This window comes from Ostrinia furnacalis, unplaced genomic scaffold (assembly GCF_004193835.3).
Source record: "Ostrinia furnacalis isolate ACB-3 unplaced genomic scaffold, ASM419383v2 OfSCF0682, whole genome shotgun sequence".
In the NCBI taxonomy this organism is placed as follows: Eukaryota; Metazoa; Arthropoda; class Insecta; order Lepidoptera; family Crambidae; genus Ostrinia; species Ostrinia furnacalis.
Window position 1 is genome coordinate 1,410,200 of NW_021130921.1, and position 18,401 is coordinate 1,428,600.

Here is an 18,401-nt window from a genome sequence, read left to right on the forward strand (position 1 = left end):
GTGCGTACGACATCACTAATCAACATTTGAAATCAAAAGTACCACTGACGAATCGACTTTGTGTCTAATTAACAATCCTTTAAATGTTAAAAGGGAGCCTTTTATCTAATTCAAATATTATTTATTCCAGAGACCTCGCAGCCCGCAACATCCTCGTGGACGGTGCAGGAGTGCTAAAGGTGGCAGACTTCGGGCTCTCCAGGTCTGGGGTCTACGTCCACACGCGGTCCAGGCCGGTCCCGCTGCGGTGGCTGGCCCCAGAGGCCATCCTGCACTCTCAGTACTGCAGCGCCAGCGATGTCTGGGCCTTCGCTGTTTTATTGTGGGAGATCGCTACATTAGGTAAGAATGCCTTGCTATAAGGCAGGCTTCGGACTCTCCAGGCCTGGGGTCTACAAAACACGGTCACGCTTTAATTTTATTATTATATTTTAACACCGATTATACCTTTCTTTGATAAAACTATACCGGCAGCGCCACCTAACGGACCGTTCGCAAACTCGCGTAATGAAGGCCTCTCGAATGAAACTTTTACTAGGCGCTCATGAAAACGTTTACATGACGGTGCAGATAAGTGTGTGTTGCATCTTATAAAGAATACTGACCGCCTCGAGTTGATACGGTTACGATCCCTTTGCGGGTTGATAAATGCTACGTCCTTTAAGACAAATATTATTATTTTCAGGTGGCTTCCCCTACGCAGAGTTAAGCAATCACCAAGTCCCGCCGTTCCTAGCAGGCGGCGGGCGCTTACCCAAGCCTGCCCGAGCCTCCCCCCGCCTCTACGACTTGATGGTAGAATGCTGGGCCGAAGACCCCTTCGACAGACCCTCATTCGCCAGCATAGTCGAAAAACTGTCCATCCAAAAGCAACTGTACGTAGACCTCGACTCCTTGCTAGCATCAGAAGATATGGACACATTCGATGATTACGAATTCAGCGAATGTGAACGGTGAAAAGACTGAATATTTATATTGTTGTTACCCCATCGATTTTTCACATTAAATGTTTTATGATTAATGTTGTTTCTTTAACGTTTTTTATTTAACCCTTTGGATATCGTTCATTGTCTTTAACTACGGTTACCTATTTTATTTTATTGTGTTTGATAGGACATCCAACAAGGCATACACTAAATTAATCTTTACAACGTTTTCGAACTTAATCCTAAGTGCTGCCTTATTATAGGTTGCCGCGGCACCATAAGACTTTATAAGGCACAGGATACATAAAGTCACCAAAATGTAAACCTTAAAATTGAATGGTCGAGAAGCAATGATATTTTATAACATGATAGCTGTGCCCGCGACTTCGTACGCGTGAAAACCCGTTTTTGCAACATTTTTCATTGTTACTCTGCTCCTATTGATCGTAGCGTGATGTTGTATAGCCTATAGCCTTCCTCGATAAATGGGCTATCTAACACTGAAAGAATTTTTCAAATCGGACCAGTAGTTCCGGAGATTTGCGCGTTCAAGTAAACAAACGCTGAGTGGGGTCCCATTGCGATAGGCATCGCTGTGCGACAGGGTGGCACTGCTTAGTTTACTTGCTCTTTCATTGTATGTTTTATGTCACCTCTGTCTTATTTGCTTTTTTTTTATTTTACCTCTTTTGTCTTTTGTGATGTCCATAGCAATAAATGTTTCTTTCTTTCAAACAAACAAACAAACTCTTCAGCTTTATAATATTAGTGTAGATATTGTGCTCCTTATGAACTCCAAAGGCTTAATGATGGATTTGTTGAAATTTAAATTTGCTTTTGAAAGTTCATAATTTGTATTAGGCTGGAAATTGCTGAAGACATGAACTTTGGGATGCTTGTTTTTGTTTGAGTGTTGTTTGCAAATCAGGAAAAGTTTTCGACTGAGATGGTGAATGATCACAGAACAATCTAAATTACTTGGCGCTACATTATTATATTGTCTTATATTTGAATAAACGTTAGCACTAAATTGCAAAGTAAAGTAATTTAAATAATAAAGGTACACGTACCTACACGGAACAGAAGTTGAGATTGTAGAGGAGACACAAAATTAATCGATAGTAAATCTGGAATTACTGGAAAAGTATTTTTATCTATACTAATATTATAAAGCTGAAGAGTTTGTTTGTTTATTTAAACGCGCTAATCTCCGGAACTACTGGTCCGATTTGAAAAATTATTTCAGTGTTAGATAGCTCATTTATTTAAAAAGGCAAATACAACATCACGCTAAGGTCAATAGGAGCAGAGCTACAATGAAAAATGTTGCGAAAACGGGTTTTCACGCGTACGAAGTCGCGGGCACAGCTAGTGTGGGGATAAAACTACACCATAAGCCATAGGATCTTATCCTTTTATTAATTCATTAAACGAAAATATTAATTTACACTAGATTATTGTAAGTATCTTACGCTCATGTATGATTTCTGTTATAATATCTTTGGAACTATCTAAGTATGTTCTTGAAGTAAAACCAAAAACGTAAGCATAAATCACTTGAACTTCACGCAAATTTCTATTTCAGCAGTCATTTTACACAGGTATATTGTTAACATCGTCTCTTGGTTTGTTTCTTTTTGGCGTCTGTCGTCCACCAGCTGTAGTTACTTCTGTCGTAGTCGCTTCTGTCGTCGTTTCTTCTGTCGTTGTTGCTTCGGTCGTTGTCGCTTCAGTCGTTGTCGCTTCAGTCGTTGTCGCTTCTGTCGTTGACGCTTCTGTCGTTGACGCTTCTGTCGTTGGCGCTTCTGTCGTTGACGCTTCTGTCGTTGTCGCTTCTGTCGTTGACGCTTCTGTCGTTGCAGCTTCTGTTGATGGCGCTTCTGTCGTAGTATCTTCCACTGTCGTTACCTCTTCAGTAGTAGTAGCCTCTGGTGTGGTTATTTTTTCTGGAGTAGTTGATGCTTCTGTTCTAATGGTCGTTATAGCCTCTGTGGTTGTTGAAGGCAGTGTGCCCTTCAATGTCATTTTCTTCGGTGGTGGCTGTGGAGTTTTCTTTTCTAGGATAACCTTAACAATACTCAAAGGCATCCAGTGCCCAGGCATATCTGCTTCCACTGGATTCTCAATGAACACTAGAGGATCCTGTTCTGAGTTACGAGCACGCTTGGCTAATACACCGAATGACAGCAGAATCAATCTGATTGTTGTTGTAATTGTAAGTTGACGATGTAACGCTAAAAAGAGAAGAATAATGTTTAATTAACCGTTAAGATTGAACGGTAAGAAAGTAATTATTACTTTTTGTTTATTTACCTACTTACTCATATGTGACAACATTTTTTATAATAAAACTATTATAGGTTGTAGGTTTAGAGCAAGACTGTTTTCGCGCTCTGAAATCGATACAGTTCTTAAGTAGAAAATATAAATTGTTTTGAAATAGGAGTACGGCACTTTACGATCAAAAAGTTATTGCATTTGTAGAGTCGTCATCATGTTATCGTTTTCTGAATTTAATTTATGGTATACATTACATGAAAAGTTGTAAATATGTTGGAGTAGGAAATAGTCATTCTGAAAAAATATTTCGCGACCTTATTTCAATATCATAATTTCAGTCTATAGCCCTATAGCTGTTCCTATGTGAACGGTGAAGTGCTACACATAACGAACTTCAGCTTTTCTTCCAGCCACTAAGGTCATCGGTCCAACGATAAGGAGGAAGCCTTCACTACAGTTGCGGTCTTCATTCGAGAATTACTGTTCTGGTAAAATAGAGTGTAAATAAATAAATAGTGCTGATTTTATGAGCCTATTTTAAAACCTCAACTGAAAAATATGTATGTTGTCCCTCTTAGAAATTGAATTCGGAGCTTCCAATTCATGAGAGTTTCTCTCTTATATGTACAGTGTGAGTCACGTTAAAGTGTACATATGAAAATAGATGAAACTAGACGTATTTTTATCGACAAAAAAGAGGTCAAAAAATTTTTGAGATTTTTTTAAAATGTTTTATAGAAATTTTTTTCTTCCAATTACGTATTGTAAAGAAAACGTAATAACTTTTAAACTAAGAGGTATATCCTGATAAAATAAAAACAGTAATAATGCTAAATAGCAGGCGATACTAAAAAAATACATAAAATACACAAAAAAAAGCCAACAAATAATAAAAAATTATACTTTTTGAAAAAATCTGCTTAAAAATTAGTGATTTTTTGGTTATTTGATAAATTTCTTCAAAAAATGCCCGTATAACAGGTGGTTTTTATTGTTTTGTATTATTCTCTATCGTATTACCTTTGTAAAACCAAAAATTGCATGTCTCTATCCCTATCACAACATTTGCTATGATAGTTTGAACAAAGGCCTACCACAACATTATTCTCCTCTACAGGTAGGGACAATTTTAATATTAACTAAAATGCTTATTTTACTTCGAAATCTTTTATTTTTACTTGAAATCTAACTTGTCTTTATCAAAATTACAAATCTAGATCCATTTTCAGTTTCGTTGTTAGCGTAGCGTTGAATGGCACGCCCGGAGAGGCTTAGTTCAAACGATCATAGCAAATGTTGTGATAGGGATAGAGTCATGCGATTTTTGGTTTTACAAAGGTAATACGATAGATAATAATTCAAAGTAATAAAAACCACCAGTCAGNATTTAACAAAATTACAATCTAAACATGTATTGTCAAAAGTTATTGAAAACAATGAAAAAATACTTTTCAAAATAAAACACACGTGTTTGTTGTCACGGCCAAAATCACATGGCCGATATTAATTGATTTTAGTTGTGTATCGCTGAGTGTTGCAATTACAGACATTCAATAAATACTTTACGAAATATGAGGGTGGTACAATTTACCCGGCGGTACAATATACCGAACTCTCCCCTAAGTATGCCCTTTTTCTAGGTCCGACCCTATCTTTGTACGAAAATAAATAAATAAAATTGGTCCAGTGGTTTAGGCGTGAAGACACAGTCAGACAGGGTTGCTCTTACATAACTCGCAAGATAATAATATATCCTACTACATATTCATGTAAAATATAGAGAAACACGGGTCTCAGCACGACATTTTTTATATGTAACTCATGCCGTGAGTATGTACATTATGTAACTCATATAAAAAATGTCGCATTGAGACTCGTGTTTTTCTCTATTTCAGTTGAAATGGAACGCGAAAGTTTAAAATCTTATACATATTCATCGTCATCATAATTTCAGGCATAGACATTTAGTTCAGTTAAGGTCATAGCAGACTTATCAACTCGGAAAGGGCTAAACATCTTATCGCCTTTCGCGAGCTGTCATCTCCTATCGCGCGCTGTCAATCGCGAGGCGAGACGTTTACGTTATGGTGCGGTTAAGTGTGCGTTGCAGTATGGAGTTTCATACAAAGAATACTGACCGCCTCGAGTTGATACGGTTACGATCCCTTTCCAGGTTGATAAATGTGCGACGTCCTTTATACTGTACACTGTATAGTTTATAAAGGATCAGTTTATGAGGGAAAAAAGTACATTGTGTATAGTCCCTCGTCTGCGCAGACCTTACTAAGTAAATATTCATTCACTCGTGTTTTAAAGACTCCCAAGGCCGTGTAATTAAATGTTAAGAACAAGACAAAACATTTAAACTCTCCGTACATTTATCTTCCAATATCTTACTACAAAACTAATTGAAATTAGTTAGGGTACCTACCTACTTAACTTACGAAAACACAGGTGTCAATTTTATTAGTCTAATTTGGCAATTATACCTAAACAGCTCTAAACAGGGCGATAATTTTGTTCTGAATTATGTTGGTACTCGTAAGTAGGCTTCTAAATAAATATACTGGTTCTATATTGGCTCACATAAAATTCTAAATCCTATTCTTTGTTTTACTACCGATTTGTGTTCATAATAATCTCTCTTCATAATTTTATTTTTCATACTTTTTTTATTCATACATTTTTATTACTACCAACGGAGCTCATAACAGTTAGTAATCACAATTTTTTTATCAATACTGTTACTGCTAAGAACCATTTAAAATACATAATTTTTTTTTCAGATCTTTTTTCTTCATAACATTCATTGATCATATTGTTTTAATTAATAATGTTGTTACTAAGAACATACTTCAACTCATAATGTTGTTGTTCAGAATAATTTACTTTAGACATACTCGTATCTTTAAAAAAATCATATATAATTTAATTAAGTAAATAAGCATGCAGAGCATGCAGCATGAAAGCAAGCATGCAGCATGCATTGGTATCTCCTCGTCTCCGGCGCTGCGGGATGTACAGCGGGCGAGAGATGCCTCCGCGCCTCCGGCTTTTAAATTACTACTCTAGGGGTAGGGCAGACAAGACTACGTGGAGTCGGTTTTGCAGCGATTCGTTTCTGTCACGTTAGTTTTGTGGCACAAAATATTGCCTATTTTGGACCATTTCAAATTAATTTAATGTTAAAATACCATTTAATACGAATATAGACATCATGATTTTCAATAATATGGATAAATACGGATTACTGTTTGGCCAAAAAACGTTTCCCAAATTATCACATCGCAAACAACGTTTCGCAAATTTTCATTTGGCAAATTCTCTTTTGGCAAAACAACTTATTGCAAACTTTTAATTCGCAAATGTCGTTTTTGGTATATTATTGTTTAGCAAATTATTGTTTGGCAAAGTATGTTTTGCCAAATGTTTCATTTGGCAAAAATATTTCACGATAAACTATTTACAAAATAATTTGATTGTCGCATAGAATGGACTACCTACAAAATTAGCTTGTGGTTATTATTTTGTTTAGTGGGTAGATAATATAAAATTTGTTCTAAATTAATTTTCATATTTCATTCTTTTTATCGAAATTTCCAAATGATTCATTAAACAATAGAGGTGATTCTAGCGCTCGGCGGCCGCTGCCGCGGCACGCTTCGCTCGCCTTCGCGCGTTAAGGGTCACTGTTCTAACCTAACCTAACCTACTATTTTCTGCGATACCTACTTTCTGCAATCTCTTTGTTTTACATAAAATTCTTGTGAAAACCATGATTATCTGCCTTATGCTTTGATTTGTGGATAACGGTGAGTAAGTATGTGAAGTGTCAATTTGACCAAACAAATTATTTGGGATATAATATTTGGCAAAATAAAACATTTGCTATATAAACATTTGCCAAGTAAAATTTTGCCAAATGATAATTTGACCAAATGAATTAGTTGCGAAAAGTACAGTTGCTAAAAGTTCATTCGGGAAATGAAACTTTGGCGATAAGTTATTTGCGAAGTGAAATTTGGCGAAAAGTAATTTGAACAAACGGAAGGATTTTTTTTTTTTATGTGATAGGAGGCAAACGAGCAGACGGATCACCTGATGGTGACACTTATCCCAACTAGTCCCAACTATAATATTATAAATGCGAAAGTAACTCNTAGCTATACGGTTTACCCTACTTGAAAGAAAAAAAAATCTATTAAAAATTAAAAAAAAATCTTAAAAAATTTTTGACCACTTTTTTGTCGATAAAAATAGGTCTAGTTTCATCTATTTTCATATGTACACTTTAACGTGACTCACACTGTATAAGAAGGGTTCTGTAATAAAAACGATCGGCGCATAATGCCGATTGTTGGATAGGTAATTGGATTGTGTTCTTATTATGAGTATCTTTATAATACTCGTATTGACTATTGTTGAGTCATAGTTATTTAATTTTTAGCGTTAAGAGTCGCATCTCAAGAGCAGAAGAGAAAAGAGCTCAAGAGAAGAGCAGTCGCCCGGCAAGCGGAAGGTCGTGGGTTCAATTCCCGCCTTAGGCAGTTCGATTTTTTCAAGTTATTTATAATTTTCATATTGTTGAGTCAGACAGAATTTACATTTCTACTGATAATAGGTAGGATAATACAAAACAAAATATTGTTATTTCTTCTTCTAATCCTAAATAATCTATTGAGTGACATTGAGTCTAACCTTAGCGATAACAGCTTAAAATAGTATGTATTGTTATTTTAAGTAGGTACCTGTTGATATTTTTTATGTAAACAATGACTTTCGATACGTCTGTTTCGGATGCAGTTTGTAAAATTACTAGCGACCCGCCCCTGCAGCAGGGAACAGGTGCAAATACTTATAAACTTACTCTTCAATCACTCTATCTATAAAAAAAACCGCATCAAAATCCGTTGCGTAGTTTTAAAGATCTAAGCATACATAGGGACATACAGACCGGAAAGCGACTTTGTTTTATGTGATGAAGTGATTTCGTTCATTCGTCGTTTTATTACTTTCAGTCAAATGACGACTACTGCTCGACAAAGGCCTCCCTCAAGGATTTCCACAACGAAGGGTCCTGCGCTGCCGCATCCTGGTATCTCCCACTACCTTCACTAGATCGTCGGTCCAACTAGTGGGAGGCTTTATATCTTCTGGCCCATTGAGAACTTTTCTGCTTCAACGAACAACCATCTGTTTGTAAAATGATTTTATGACATTACTAATTATTATTTATATCAATCGGCAGACAGTAGCGACTGAGTTTGTTGCGGCGCTTCTTCTCAACACTTACCAAATGTTGGTCTCGAACTGCTGATAGGGTAAAAAAGTTTATGAGACATGTAGAGTTTGTAGAGCCTTAACAGAAAAATATTTGACGATTTGTAAGTTCGTTCGTTCGTTTCAGCCAAATGACTTCCACTGCTGGACAAAGGCCTCCCCCAAGGTTTTCCACATGAACGGTCCTACGCTGCCTGCATCCAAGCTCTTCCCGCGACCTTTACCAGATCGTCAGATTTGTTAAAATAATCTAGATACAAATAAAGAAATTTTGACTTTGACTTTGCTGTAAATTGAATAACTAATATTATTGTTATTGGAATGAGAGGCCTGCGTGTGTGTTTTATACGACAAAAAGACGACCCTAAATAAGGTAGGGACAACAGGTTAGCAAAAACTTAAACAATGAATTCCGATCCCGAAATTCCCGAATAAGTGAGTATTCAATCATGAGTCTTTTCCTTCTCCCCGGAAATGAAAATCGAATTTTTTCCTGCTTTTGAATCCCTAGTTACCTACTTATTTAAGTTATAAAGAAAAAGTTTATGAAGATGGATGTTTATTAAATTGTTAGCGACACGCGAAAACTTCGAACAGGTTTTCATGAAACTGTAGAGGATGAAACAAGAAGAACTTTGCAGACTAAACTTTGAAGTACTTACTAGGTAACGAATCTTAATTTTAGGTCTTTTAATTTTCCTAGGAAATACGTAAATTCTAGGTATTGTCTACTTCCGAAGCTTTCATCTCACAGCAGATACATCTATATCTATTTCTATTCCATAATTACTCTTCTTCTTCTTGTCGTGTCGACAGCAACAGTGAGCTCAAAACTCGGCTACAAGAGTGGCGTTGTCAGTAGCATTCATTAAATCTTCTTGCGTGCAGTTGTTTGAGCACGCAGGGCACATCATGTGCTTCATCGACTGGGTAGTGGTACCTACCACAACCACACTTTCTATATTAATATTTTAAAGCTGAAGAGTTTGTTTGCGAATCGTTGAACGCGCTAAGTTCAAGAATAACTGGTTCAATTTGAAAAATTATTTTAGTGTTAGATATCCCAATCAAGGAAGGCTAACATCACTATTATCAACATCACTGGTTGGTTAGCGTTAGCCCAAAGTAACTATTCCACGCGGACGAAGTTGCGGGCAGAAGCTAGTATTTTTTATGTAGACTAATCAATCAATCATGCCTTGCCTGATGATTTAATAATTCGAACTACTTTTATCGAGAAGAAGTTTAGTGACAAGATGAATATTGATGAGTCAGCTTACTAAAAACTTAAGAGCGCCAACAAGTCGGGGATTTGGGACCGCATTTGAAAATAATTATCCCGTCTGGGCCCAGCGTAATGTCTTTTAAATTTTTAGCCATAAATCTATCAAAAGAATCTATTGTAGAAAGTTGCGGACCCATCTTCAACAAAAAATCTAAAAAGAATGCACCGCTTACGCCGCTACTCACCGCATGCTTGAAGCGCCACAGTTGCCTTCTCTGAAGACTTCAAAATATAAAAACATTTTAGGCTTTATTACTATGGCGTTAAGAAGCAAAGTCGGATACAGCAACAACACACGTTAGCGCATGCGCCAAAGTTGTCAAACTGTAGTGTTGTATGGCGTTGTGCTTTTCACAGTATCGATATTTATCAATAAAAATAATGAATAATTTGACATTTATCCTTTAATCGAATTTAATAAATACAGTACAAAGAAACAATTTATTAAAGTATGGTCTGCAAGCACGTAGAATTTTGTCCAATGACCCCAAGCTACCCATTCTTATCGCTCGCGCGTAATTATATTGCTGTCGCGACTGTGCAAGCGCGGCTTTATTGGCAATTACATTAGGAACCAAACTTAAAAACTCCTTTGTACCGTAGTAAATGTAAATAAAAATACCTACTAATAATTAATAAGATGTAATTTGTTATTTAATTTTTTTTGCTATAATATTAATACAAAGTATTTTCTAATATTGTCATATTTTTATTCGAATTATTTATTCAGTAAATAAACCAGATACATTTATGACATTAAATGTCCGCGTCATTCTACTATCGATATCGACAACAATCGTTCACAACGTCAATCAACATCACTGCACCCGGCGCGTCGTTAGTGCTCTCTCGCTCTGCGGTCGGTTCTTTCTCTCACCTCACTAAATAACTCAGTTGAGCTTTGAGCGCATTGACGCGTGGTCGCGCCCGATTTCGCTCCGCGCAACCTCAACGCGTGGTCAAATTTACCATCAATTTCACGTGTTTACCCGTCACAAACAACAAATGTGCCACAATAAAGTGTACAAGTGATTACTGTTACCCATTTCGGAAACATTAACTGTGATTTTACCGTAGCAAGTGATATTTTTAGAAGATTATTTTGGTGATGACTGATGATGGGATCTCTAAGTGTTTGAGACAGCCGGCATGGTGACTGGATTGTGTGTTTATTAGTAGCAATAATTAGTAATTGTAACTATGGCGGTCGTTAATTTCGGTGTGTGTTTAGTGTTGGTGTTGTACCAGCTATCCGCTGCGTACAGTGACGATCCGTCTTCGGAGTCCACTGATCTTGGGAATACTGGTAAGAAATTGTATTATTTAAGCTTTATTACCTTCAATAAAAGAGGGTAGCTAGATTCTAGACTTCCTGCTTATATTGACAGCTGTGAAACCATCTCAGTAGCAACTCACCATAGTATCATCGCCAAATTAACTTGCTTAATAGTTCATTTACGCCTACGAATTCTGTAGTCTAGAGGTTCTAAAGCCTATAATAGTTAGTTATTTTAATATTTAGGTGTGTACTAACCAGGAGGTTACGATGACATACCGGGGTCCAGGGATGTCATTCCTCGTAGACAGGCGCCTATCAAGTTTACTTGTGCATTTTTTGGAAAATACCTGCTAATTTTGGTCCCCAACAACTAGAAAGTGAACTGCCATGACTTTATTGACTAATTAAAGAACTTCAGCGAAACTATCTTTTACTAAAACCCGTTTGTTTTGATGCCAAGGAGTGAATTTGTCATCATTATCTACATGACGACAAGTGACAGCATAAAGAAAGTAACAAAATGAAGAACCCACAGATTCTGAATTAACTTAACATTATCTACATAAGTATGATTTAAGCCTATTTTTGTTTCTAATTGACTAAGTATGAAGTCAATCCAGATCCAGAACCTTGAAAGAAGTCAATTAAAGAATGAGCATTCTTAAGCTTAAAATCTTCATTCAGAAACCGGGGGTTAATTACCCAAAAACCTCAGAAGCATTACATTGATAACAAATAATGAGCTGTGACGCCTTCACTATCGGGCAATAGGCGTTCACCGATTCATTAAGATAACAGAAATTTGGAGAAACGCAATCAGTGTTAATGAAGTTCATAGGTTATCTTGACGGTATAGCGGATTTTAAAGCTGTGAAACTGAGGAATTGGAACTTTTATGGTAAAACAATTAAATTTTCAAATTGCGTGTAACTGTGCGCATTCTTGGATTCAAGTTCTTATCCTAGCTAAATATAAAACCACTAGTCTTAATAAAAAAAATGACTTGCATTCCACCTGTTGTATCCACCTGGCATGTGGTCGACATACTGCATCGGTCGTTACGATGGCAGGTTTCTGTACTATAGTGAGCTTCTATGCCAATGAAATTATTTTATGCGCTAAAAAGCTGATGAAGAATATGCTAATGAGTGTGAAATGTTGGAAAAGCGTACCTCAGTAAAAATAACAACAATTTATTGGAGTTAAAATCAATAATGTATCCTGATATTTCAGGGACGAGAAATGAAAGGGAGTAGTAATCGTACAGTTAATTCTGTATGTACTACAGTGGTGGTCATAGTCATATCACCCTATATTACTTTTTGTAGCAAAAGTGAAAGCAAATCTAATCAAATGTATCCTCTCCCTGTAAGTTTTCCCTCCTTGTTCGAGGTGAATGAGGGTTTTCGCGATTGAAAAATCCGCCAGATGGCAATACGTAGACGCGAGGTCCAAATGCTGCATGATTGGTTATTTTTGACATGACATTGACAGATATGTCAAAATTCACCAATCATGCAGCATTTGGACCTCCCGTCTACGTATTGCCATCTGGCGATTTTTTCAATCGCGAANTGAAAAATCCGCCAGATGGCAATACGTAGACGCGAGGTCCAAATGCTGCATGATTGGTTATTTTTGACATGACATTGACAGATATGTCAAAATTCACCAATCATGCAGCATTTGGACCTCCCGTCTACGTATTGCCATCTGGCGGATTTTTCAATCGCGAAAACCCTTATTGATGCACCAAACTTTCAGTCTCCATGGAAACAGAAGTAAAGAGAGATAGAAAGAGATGCTTTAATTAAGCTGAACTCCATGCAACAGGTCACGGCATCAAGATAAGATAGCCTCTTCCCAGAAATAAACTTTTCCATATTATTGCACTAGCAATAAAAAACGAGTGCGCTCATTATCTCATCGCAGAAAGGCATTGGATGTAATTACTCCATAAATGAAAGTCTTAGCTACGAGATAATTCCTATGCGTTATCGCGATTGGCCGGATCGGCTTGATAATGGCTATCTGTTCGGTGCTGTCGCTATGCCAAGATAGCGATCGGCGCCGGCGCATTCTTTTGAATGCACGTTTGGAAGTTTTTAATTAATTACGTGCAAGTAAACGACAACTGTTTATCTTGATCTTCCGAAAAGATAAACCATTAGTAATGTTATATTGTTATTATCTGATTCAAGCACTAAAATGTTATTGACTTATCAATTTATGTCCCTATTTGTCGCTTGAATAAACACAGACTATTAGGATATCAATACTTACTCTGAAATCGATTTCAAGAAGTTTTCGATTTTTAGGAATGAAATTAATTACAGTTGTTTTGGTTTTTTTATTGTCCTGATATACTCTGTAGCAACACAAACCGTTCATTTGTTTCTAAAACTAAACCAGTCATTGTTTTTTGTGATGTCACGCATCGTATCGAAGCTTACGCTGACGTCACAAAAATAATGAGAGTTATTCTAGGAGATGCATTTATATACTTAAAAAACAATTATCCCGTCAGATTATGAGACTAATTACAAAATTACTCAAGATTAGTTTTCATTCAAACGTCGCGGGTTTGATAACCCTCGTGACGAGCCCAGGGGTATTTATATCGATTCCATTATTACTGTTCATAATCCGTAAATCCTGCAGTCTCCATCGAGTATCGATAGGCACTGTCATTGCCGAATCAATCGATAACTTATCGAGTCTATCTGATAACGACCAGACTTGGCGCCATTAACAATGTTAACATACCAAATATCTTCCATTATCAGGCCATCAGCTGTTGAAATGTCAAGCGTGATAGTTCAGTTTTCCTTTTAATTAAATAAAAGGTAGAGTTATGATTACAAAGTTTTGGAATCCGAGAAATCCTTTTAAACATAATTACTTAAAATTCAATGATTATGGTGTTAAAATATAAAGAAAATACTTTTGCAGATAATGAATGTCTTGGAATCTAGTTCGAGGCCTGTACAGCCTCGCACTCAGTCAGAAGCTATACTGTTATGTTATCTTAGAATAAGATCTATCCAGTGATGTAACTGTTCTCGATTGTGTTATTGTAAAGACTCGTCCACGATGCAGTTACTATTGCTCAAATGCTTTTGCAAAAAGCACATGAGCGTTTAGATCTATGACCATAACCTGTTTGTTCTAAAAGAGGCGGCAGCTGCAGCCGGCAAGACTGCTTCTTAAATGCGCCTATTGCTAAAGGCACCTAAGCGTCAAGATCTATGACATTTAACCTGTTTGTTCACAAACAGGCAGACTACAACTGCAGGCGGTATTTTAAAGTCGCTTCTAATTACTATTTGCTTCTGTCACGGAGTTTGGAACATTTTATACATGACAAACACTTGACGTCTTTGTATGGTGTGTGGTTCAAAATGGCACCTAAGAAGCAGAGTTCAATTAGCTGGACAAACAAACCTTTTAAGCAAAACTTGTTAGTGTATTAACAGTCTGAAAAATTACAGTAAAAATATTCAATGGCAGGCAACCACGACAATGTCTGAAAAGAACTCAGTGCACACATGCACATTGCAAGAGTGTCATTGCTCTCGTGTCTAATGACATCGTTCCGATTATTTCTGCATGAATCTGATATCGTTCTGATAACCATAAAAGACAATACAGTGTGAACGCCCGCCACGTGTCGCATGCGCACCTCGTAAACGAGAGAAAGCAAGTTGTCGTGACTTGAAAAACAGCGATCGTCGATTAGTTACGCAGGAAAAACGCATTCGAGTTACGCGACCATAACGTGTGAAGTATTGAAGCACTCAATAGGGTTCATTATGAAGACGTAACAATAGATGAGCAGTTTCATTACTTGGCAGTTATTGCAACAAGCTAGGCGACCATTAAAACCAGTGAAGGTACCTCATTACGAGGTTCAGTTGAGAGCCCTGCATAAACCCTCGTTGTCTGCAATCAGTGAAGGCATTCATTACAAAATTTTCCATGCGAAAACATGTTTGGTCTATAGTCAACAGTTACACGAGTATTTACTCGTTCAATACTATAATTGATTTTAATATTGATCATGACCCTCACAATAATAAACTTGTAAGAGAATCTCCTCATATCCTAGAAATGCCGATATTGACACACGGATTCTATCCTTGGCTCAAAGACATAAATATCCATTCTACTTTCCCAACAAATCACGGTGTAATGTCAGGCACGAGGAGTATGACAACAAATAACAGAGGCATCGCTCCCCGTCCCCAGCAAGTCATTAGGGATCCACAGGACGAATAGTAAAGCCAGGTCATCCTGCAAGACCGCCTTTAAATTAGAGGAATTTTTAGAAACGCGACTGCAGCACCACCACTACGTTTTTCATGGTAATTTGAAGGCCTAACATCACCTAGTCGATAAAAGCAAGAATTTAATGCCGTTAAAGCAGTTTGGGCACTAAATCAATTAACGTATCTTAATTCGCAAAAAACGCGGTCACTAGACGCAGATTGACTACATTCCTGTTTGAATTGAAGCGAACACATCTAAAACATTAGACAATTTCACAAAAACTGACCGATTAACTCATTAAGCGTTTGTGAAAAAAGTCGTATGCAATTATTTTTAGCACTCTTCAAATCATAATTATGATGATGAAGAGACCACCACGGTTTTATTAGAAGGAAATTTTCTGCGGTCTTCAGCTATTCAATAAAAATATATCATTCTTTCCTGATATTGTTTTACCCATCAAGACTCATAGAAATATCAATAGGGAACAGCTTCTGTAACCTATGAATGCAATATGCAATAAAACTATTGAGTATGCAATTAAGAAAATCGGCATGTGCAAAGCAATTTTGTCGCCAAAATATTCATCTACAGATACTGTTTTACCCGGGCTATGTCATTAGTTACCCACGGAATCCCATTACGTCATTGGCGCCCGTCTCGGGCGAGTCCCGCCGACGCGTCCCCACATGCGTCGCCGACATTTCGAAGGGCGCTTTTTGAATGAGCAACCCGTCTAGCATGAGATTAGGCTAATGGACTGGCGGCATCGCTCACTAGAACGTCATGACGGCAAAACAAATGACGATCTGGGTTTAATGCTTCCATTTTCACGGTTCCATTATGATCGTCTTCGTCGACTATGACTCTTAGCTCTGAAATTATATACGCTGGTATTCAAATATTTGGAATGTGTTCACTATTGATGGATTAATACTGCTCCAAAATGCGAACTGATTTACAAATTTAGACGTTGTACTAAATATCGTGAAAATTGTGAGCCTCAATACGGAATCGGCAATGAAATATTGATAGACTCCAAAGCAGTTATTCAGAGATACAATTTATAAAAAAGAATCTGCCACTTCAAAGGACTCTAAAACAAACGTAGAGCATGGGAAACAAAACCGTTACCTCAACAAACCGCGTTCGAGCCAATAAATTACAGTCCTTAGCGATCGAAGATCTATTTTCAGCTGTGACTAACGAAATCAACTGTGTTCGCACAATTTTGATGTTGGATTCTAAGCGACAACCAATTTTGAACCTGTATTGTGTTGTTTTTGGATTAGATTCAGAAATCCACTTTTACTTTCCCTCTTTTCCCAATCATGACTAATGACAATTCAGATTGCGTGTCCAATGACAATTTCCTACCGGTACTCTTTACGCTTGTTATTAAAAATAGGGGTGTTCAGTCTATTTAACGGTTGTCTGGCGCCGCACTACTAGACGGCGCCTATATTGACACTAGACCTTGTCCTTTGGTTGATGGTAGCCCTTATTACGACCACATAAGCGTTAATATCGTCGGGTTTATCCCAGCCTGGACCTCTTCACCCTTGCTCAGCTGTGGCCCTTATATCGACGGAATAAATATCAGAATGGTAATCATTTTGAGTTGAAAGAAGGGGATCGGGATCGGTGAGTCCCATATCGCTTTATCGCCGTATGTCATTATGTAACCATTCATTTGTCATGGGCTAAGGGCGCCCTTTACGAGCACATGTAGGTGAGCACCTGCAAATTTGAAACAGGAGGGTTAAAACGGTATTATCCTTTGGATAAGAATAACGATCCATTGCTGGATATTATTTTTAAAAAGGGTTTCTCTGATCTGATTTTACTATTGGCGTATTACCCAATATTTGCAACTTTGGCGAAATACCTAAATAAAATAACCATTGAGAAAATATTATGTTTTCGTTATTATACCAACAAGTCAAGACAAGACTAAGCCCGTGGATATCGGTTCGTCATACCAAGACAATGGCGATACTTCAGGTACTGCTGAACAAATTATTCTGGGACAAAGGACGCCACTTGGTGATTTTAAATAGGCATTTGACCATAATACAAATGCTGGTAGTAAAGTCAAAAAGTAGGTACTCTAATATTGAAAACAAAAATATTTTATCTTTTGTGAGAGGTGACAAGTTGACTGACCACGAACACATAAACATACACGTTTCAGTCACAAGAAAGGTTATGTCAATAATTAATGTAGTAGCAAGTTACAAGCCCAAACAATTACCATGTTTGTTTGTCTCAATGTGCAATAATTAACGAACACAGACATTGCTTATTTGAATAAATAATATAGGTTGTTGCACTACTAGATGCGTGCGCGCAGGATGCGTCATCGCAAGACAAAGAGCCGCTTCTCGAAAATAAATGGGGCCACGCGTGTTCCATGAAACATGAACCACAGATTGTTTTTTTCTAAAAACGTCCTGATTGCTAAGATAGGAGTGATGGACGAGATATTATTGATATTCTCGGAAAAATACTTGTAGATGCTGAAAATCATCTCTATTCTAATGAAATTAGATATTAACGATTTCAGAGCACGTCATGCGTAGCTATCGCTTTAATTTTAAAACATGATAAACAGCTGCTTATCAATCGCGCTGCATCAAACAAAAGCCATTATACAGCAAATTAACGACCCACTGAACAAATGTAACTCAGTGGCAATTAAATTATATCAGGTAAACTGATACGAGTAAAAACAACAGAGCTAGTAGTGCATATCGGGCGACAGTTGCAGCTGACTTCCGCCACTGGCCGGAAGTGCGGCGCCAGCGGCGCCTGCGCCGGCGATCCGCGGTTTTGAGCTATTCACGCTCCAACCGCGAGACGGGCCGGACGTTACGCATCGGCGACCGCACAATTAATGAACTCCACTGTGAACAATGCATTACCATTTTAATCAAAACAAAAATGTATTATATCTCAAACATTTTCAGTGTTTATTCATCATGAGCTCGGTTAATTCATTCACTAAGTACCCAACTTGTTTTCTTGCTTTCAGCGGCGATGCTATCTTTATGAGAAGAAAAATGGTAATATCGGTCTTTTT

At 37.3% G+C, this 18,401-nt stretch overlaps 2 protein-coding genes across 3 annotated transcripts in view; one reads left to right on the forward strand and one right to left on the reverse strand.

The window, feature by feature from the left end:
- The window catches only part of LOC114366754 (fibroblast growth factor receptor 3), a 166,659-nt gene extending 165,664 nt beyond the window's left edge, over positions 1-995 (forward strand). For both annotated transcript variants that reach the window (XM_028323722.1, XM_028323723.1), the window contains 2 exons: positions 131-342; positions 686-995. In XM_028323722.1, coding sequence (XP_028179523.1) covers positions 131-342; positions 686-957 — 484 coding nt within the window. In that variant the 3' untranslated portion in view covers positions 958-995. The remainder of the gene's footprint in view (positions 1-130; positions 343-685) is intronic.
- Positions 996-2,519: 1,524 nt separating this feature from the next.
- Positions 2,520-16,023, reverse strand: LOC114366766 (mucin-22-like). Its single transcript, XM_028323743.1, has 2 exons — positions 15,951-16,023; positions 2,520-3,160 (listed from the first exon to the last, which is right to left on the reverse strand). Exons 1-2 carry the CDS (start codon positions 16,021-16,023, stop codon positions 2,520-2,522), a joined length of 714 nt encoding a protein of 237 aa, XP_028179544.1.
- Positions 16,024-18,401: the final 2,378 nt, after the last annotated feature.

Bases quoted from the DNA above. Each gene is read 5' to 3' on its own strand.
- LOC114366766 (XM_028323743.1), bottom strand. From the start codon at position 16,023: ATGTCGGCGACGCATGTGGGGACGCGTCGGCGGGACTCGCCCGAGACG. The intron at 3,161-15,950 runs GTGGGTAACTAA...TTCTCTTTTTAG, and splicing joins CAATGACGTAATGGGATTCC to CGTTACATCGTCAACTTACA.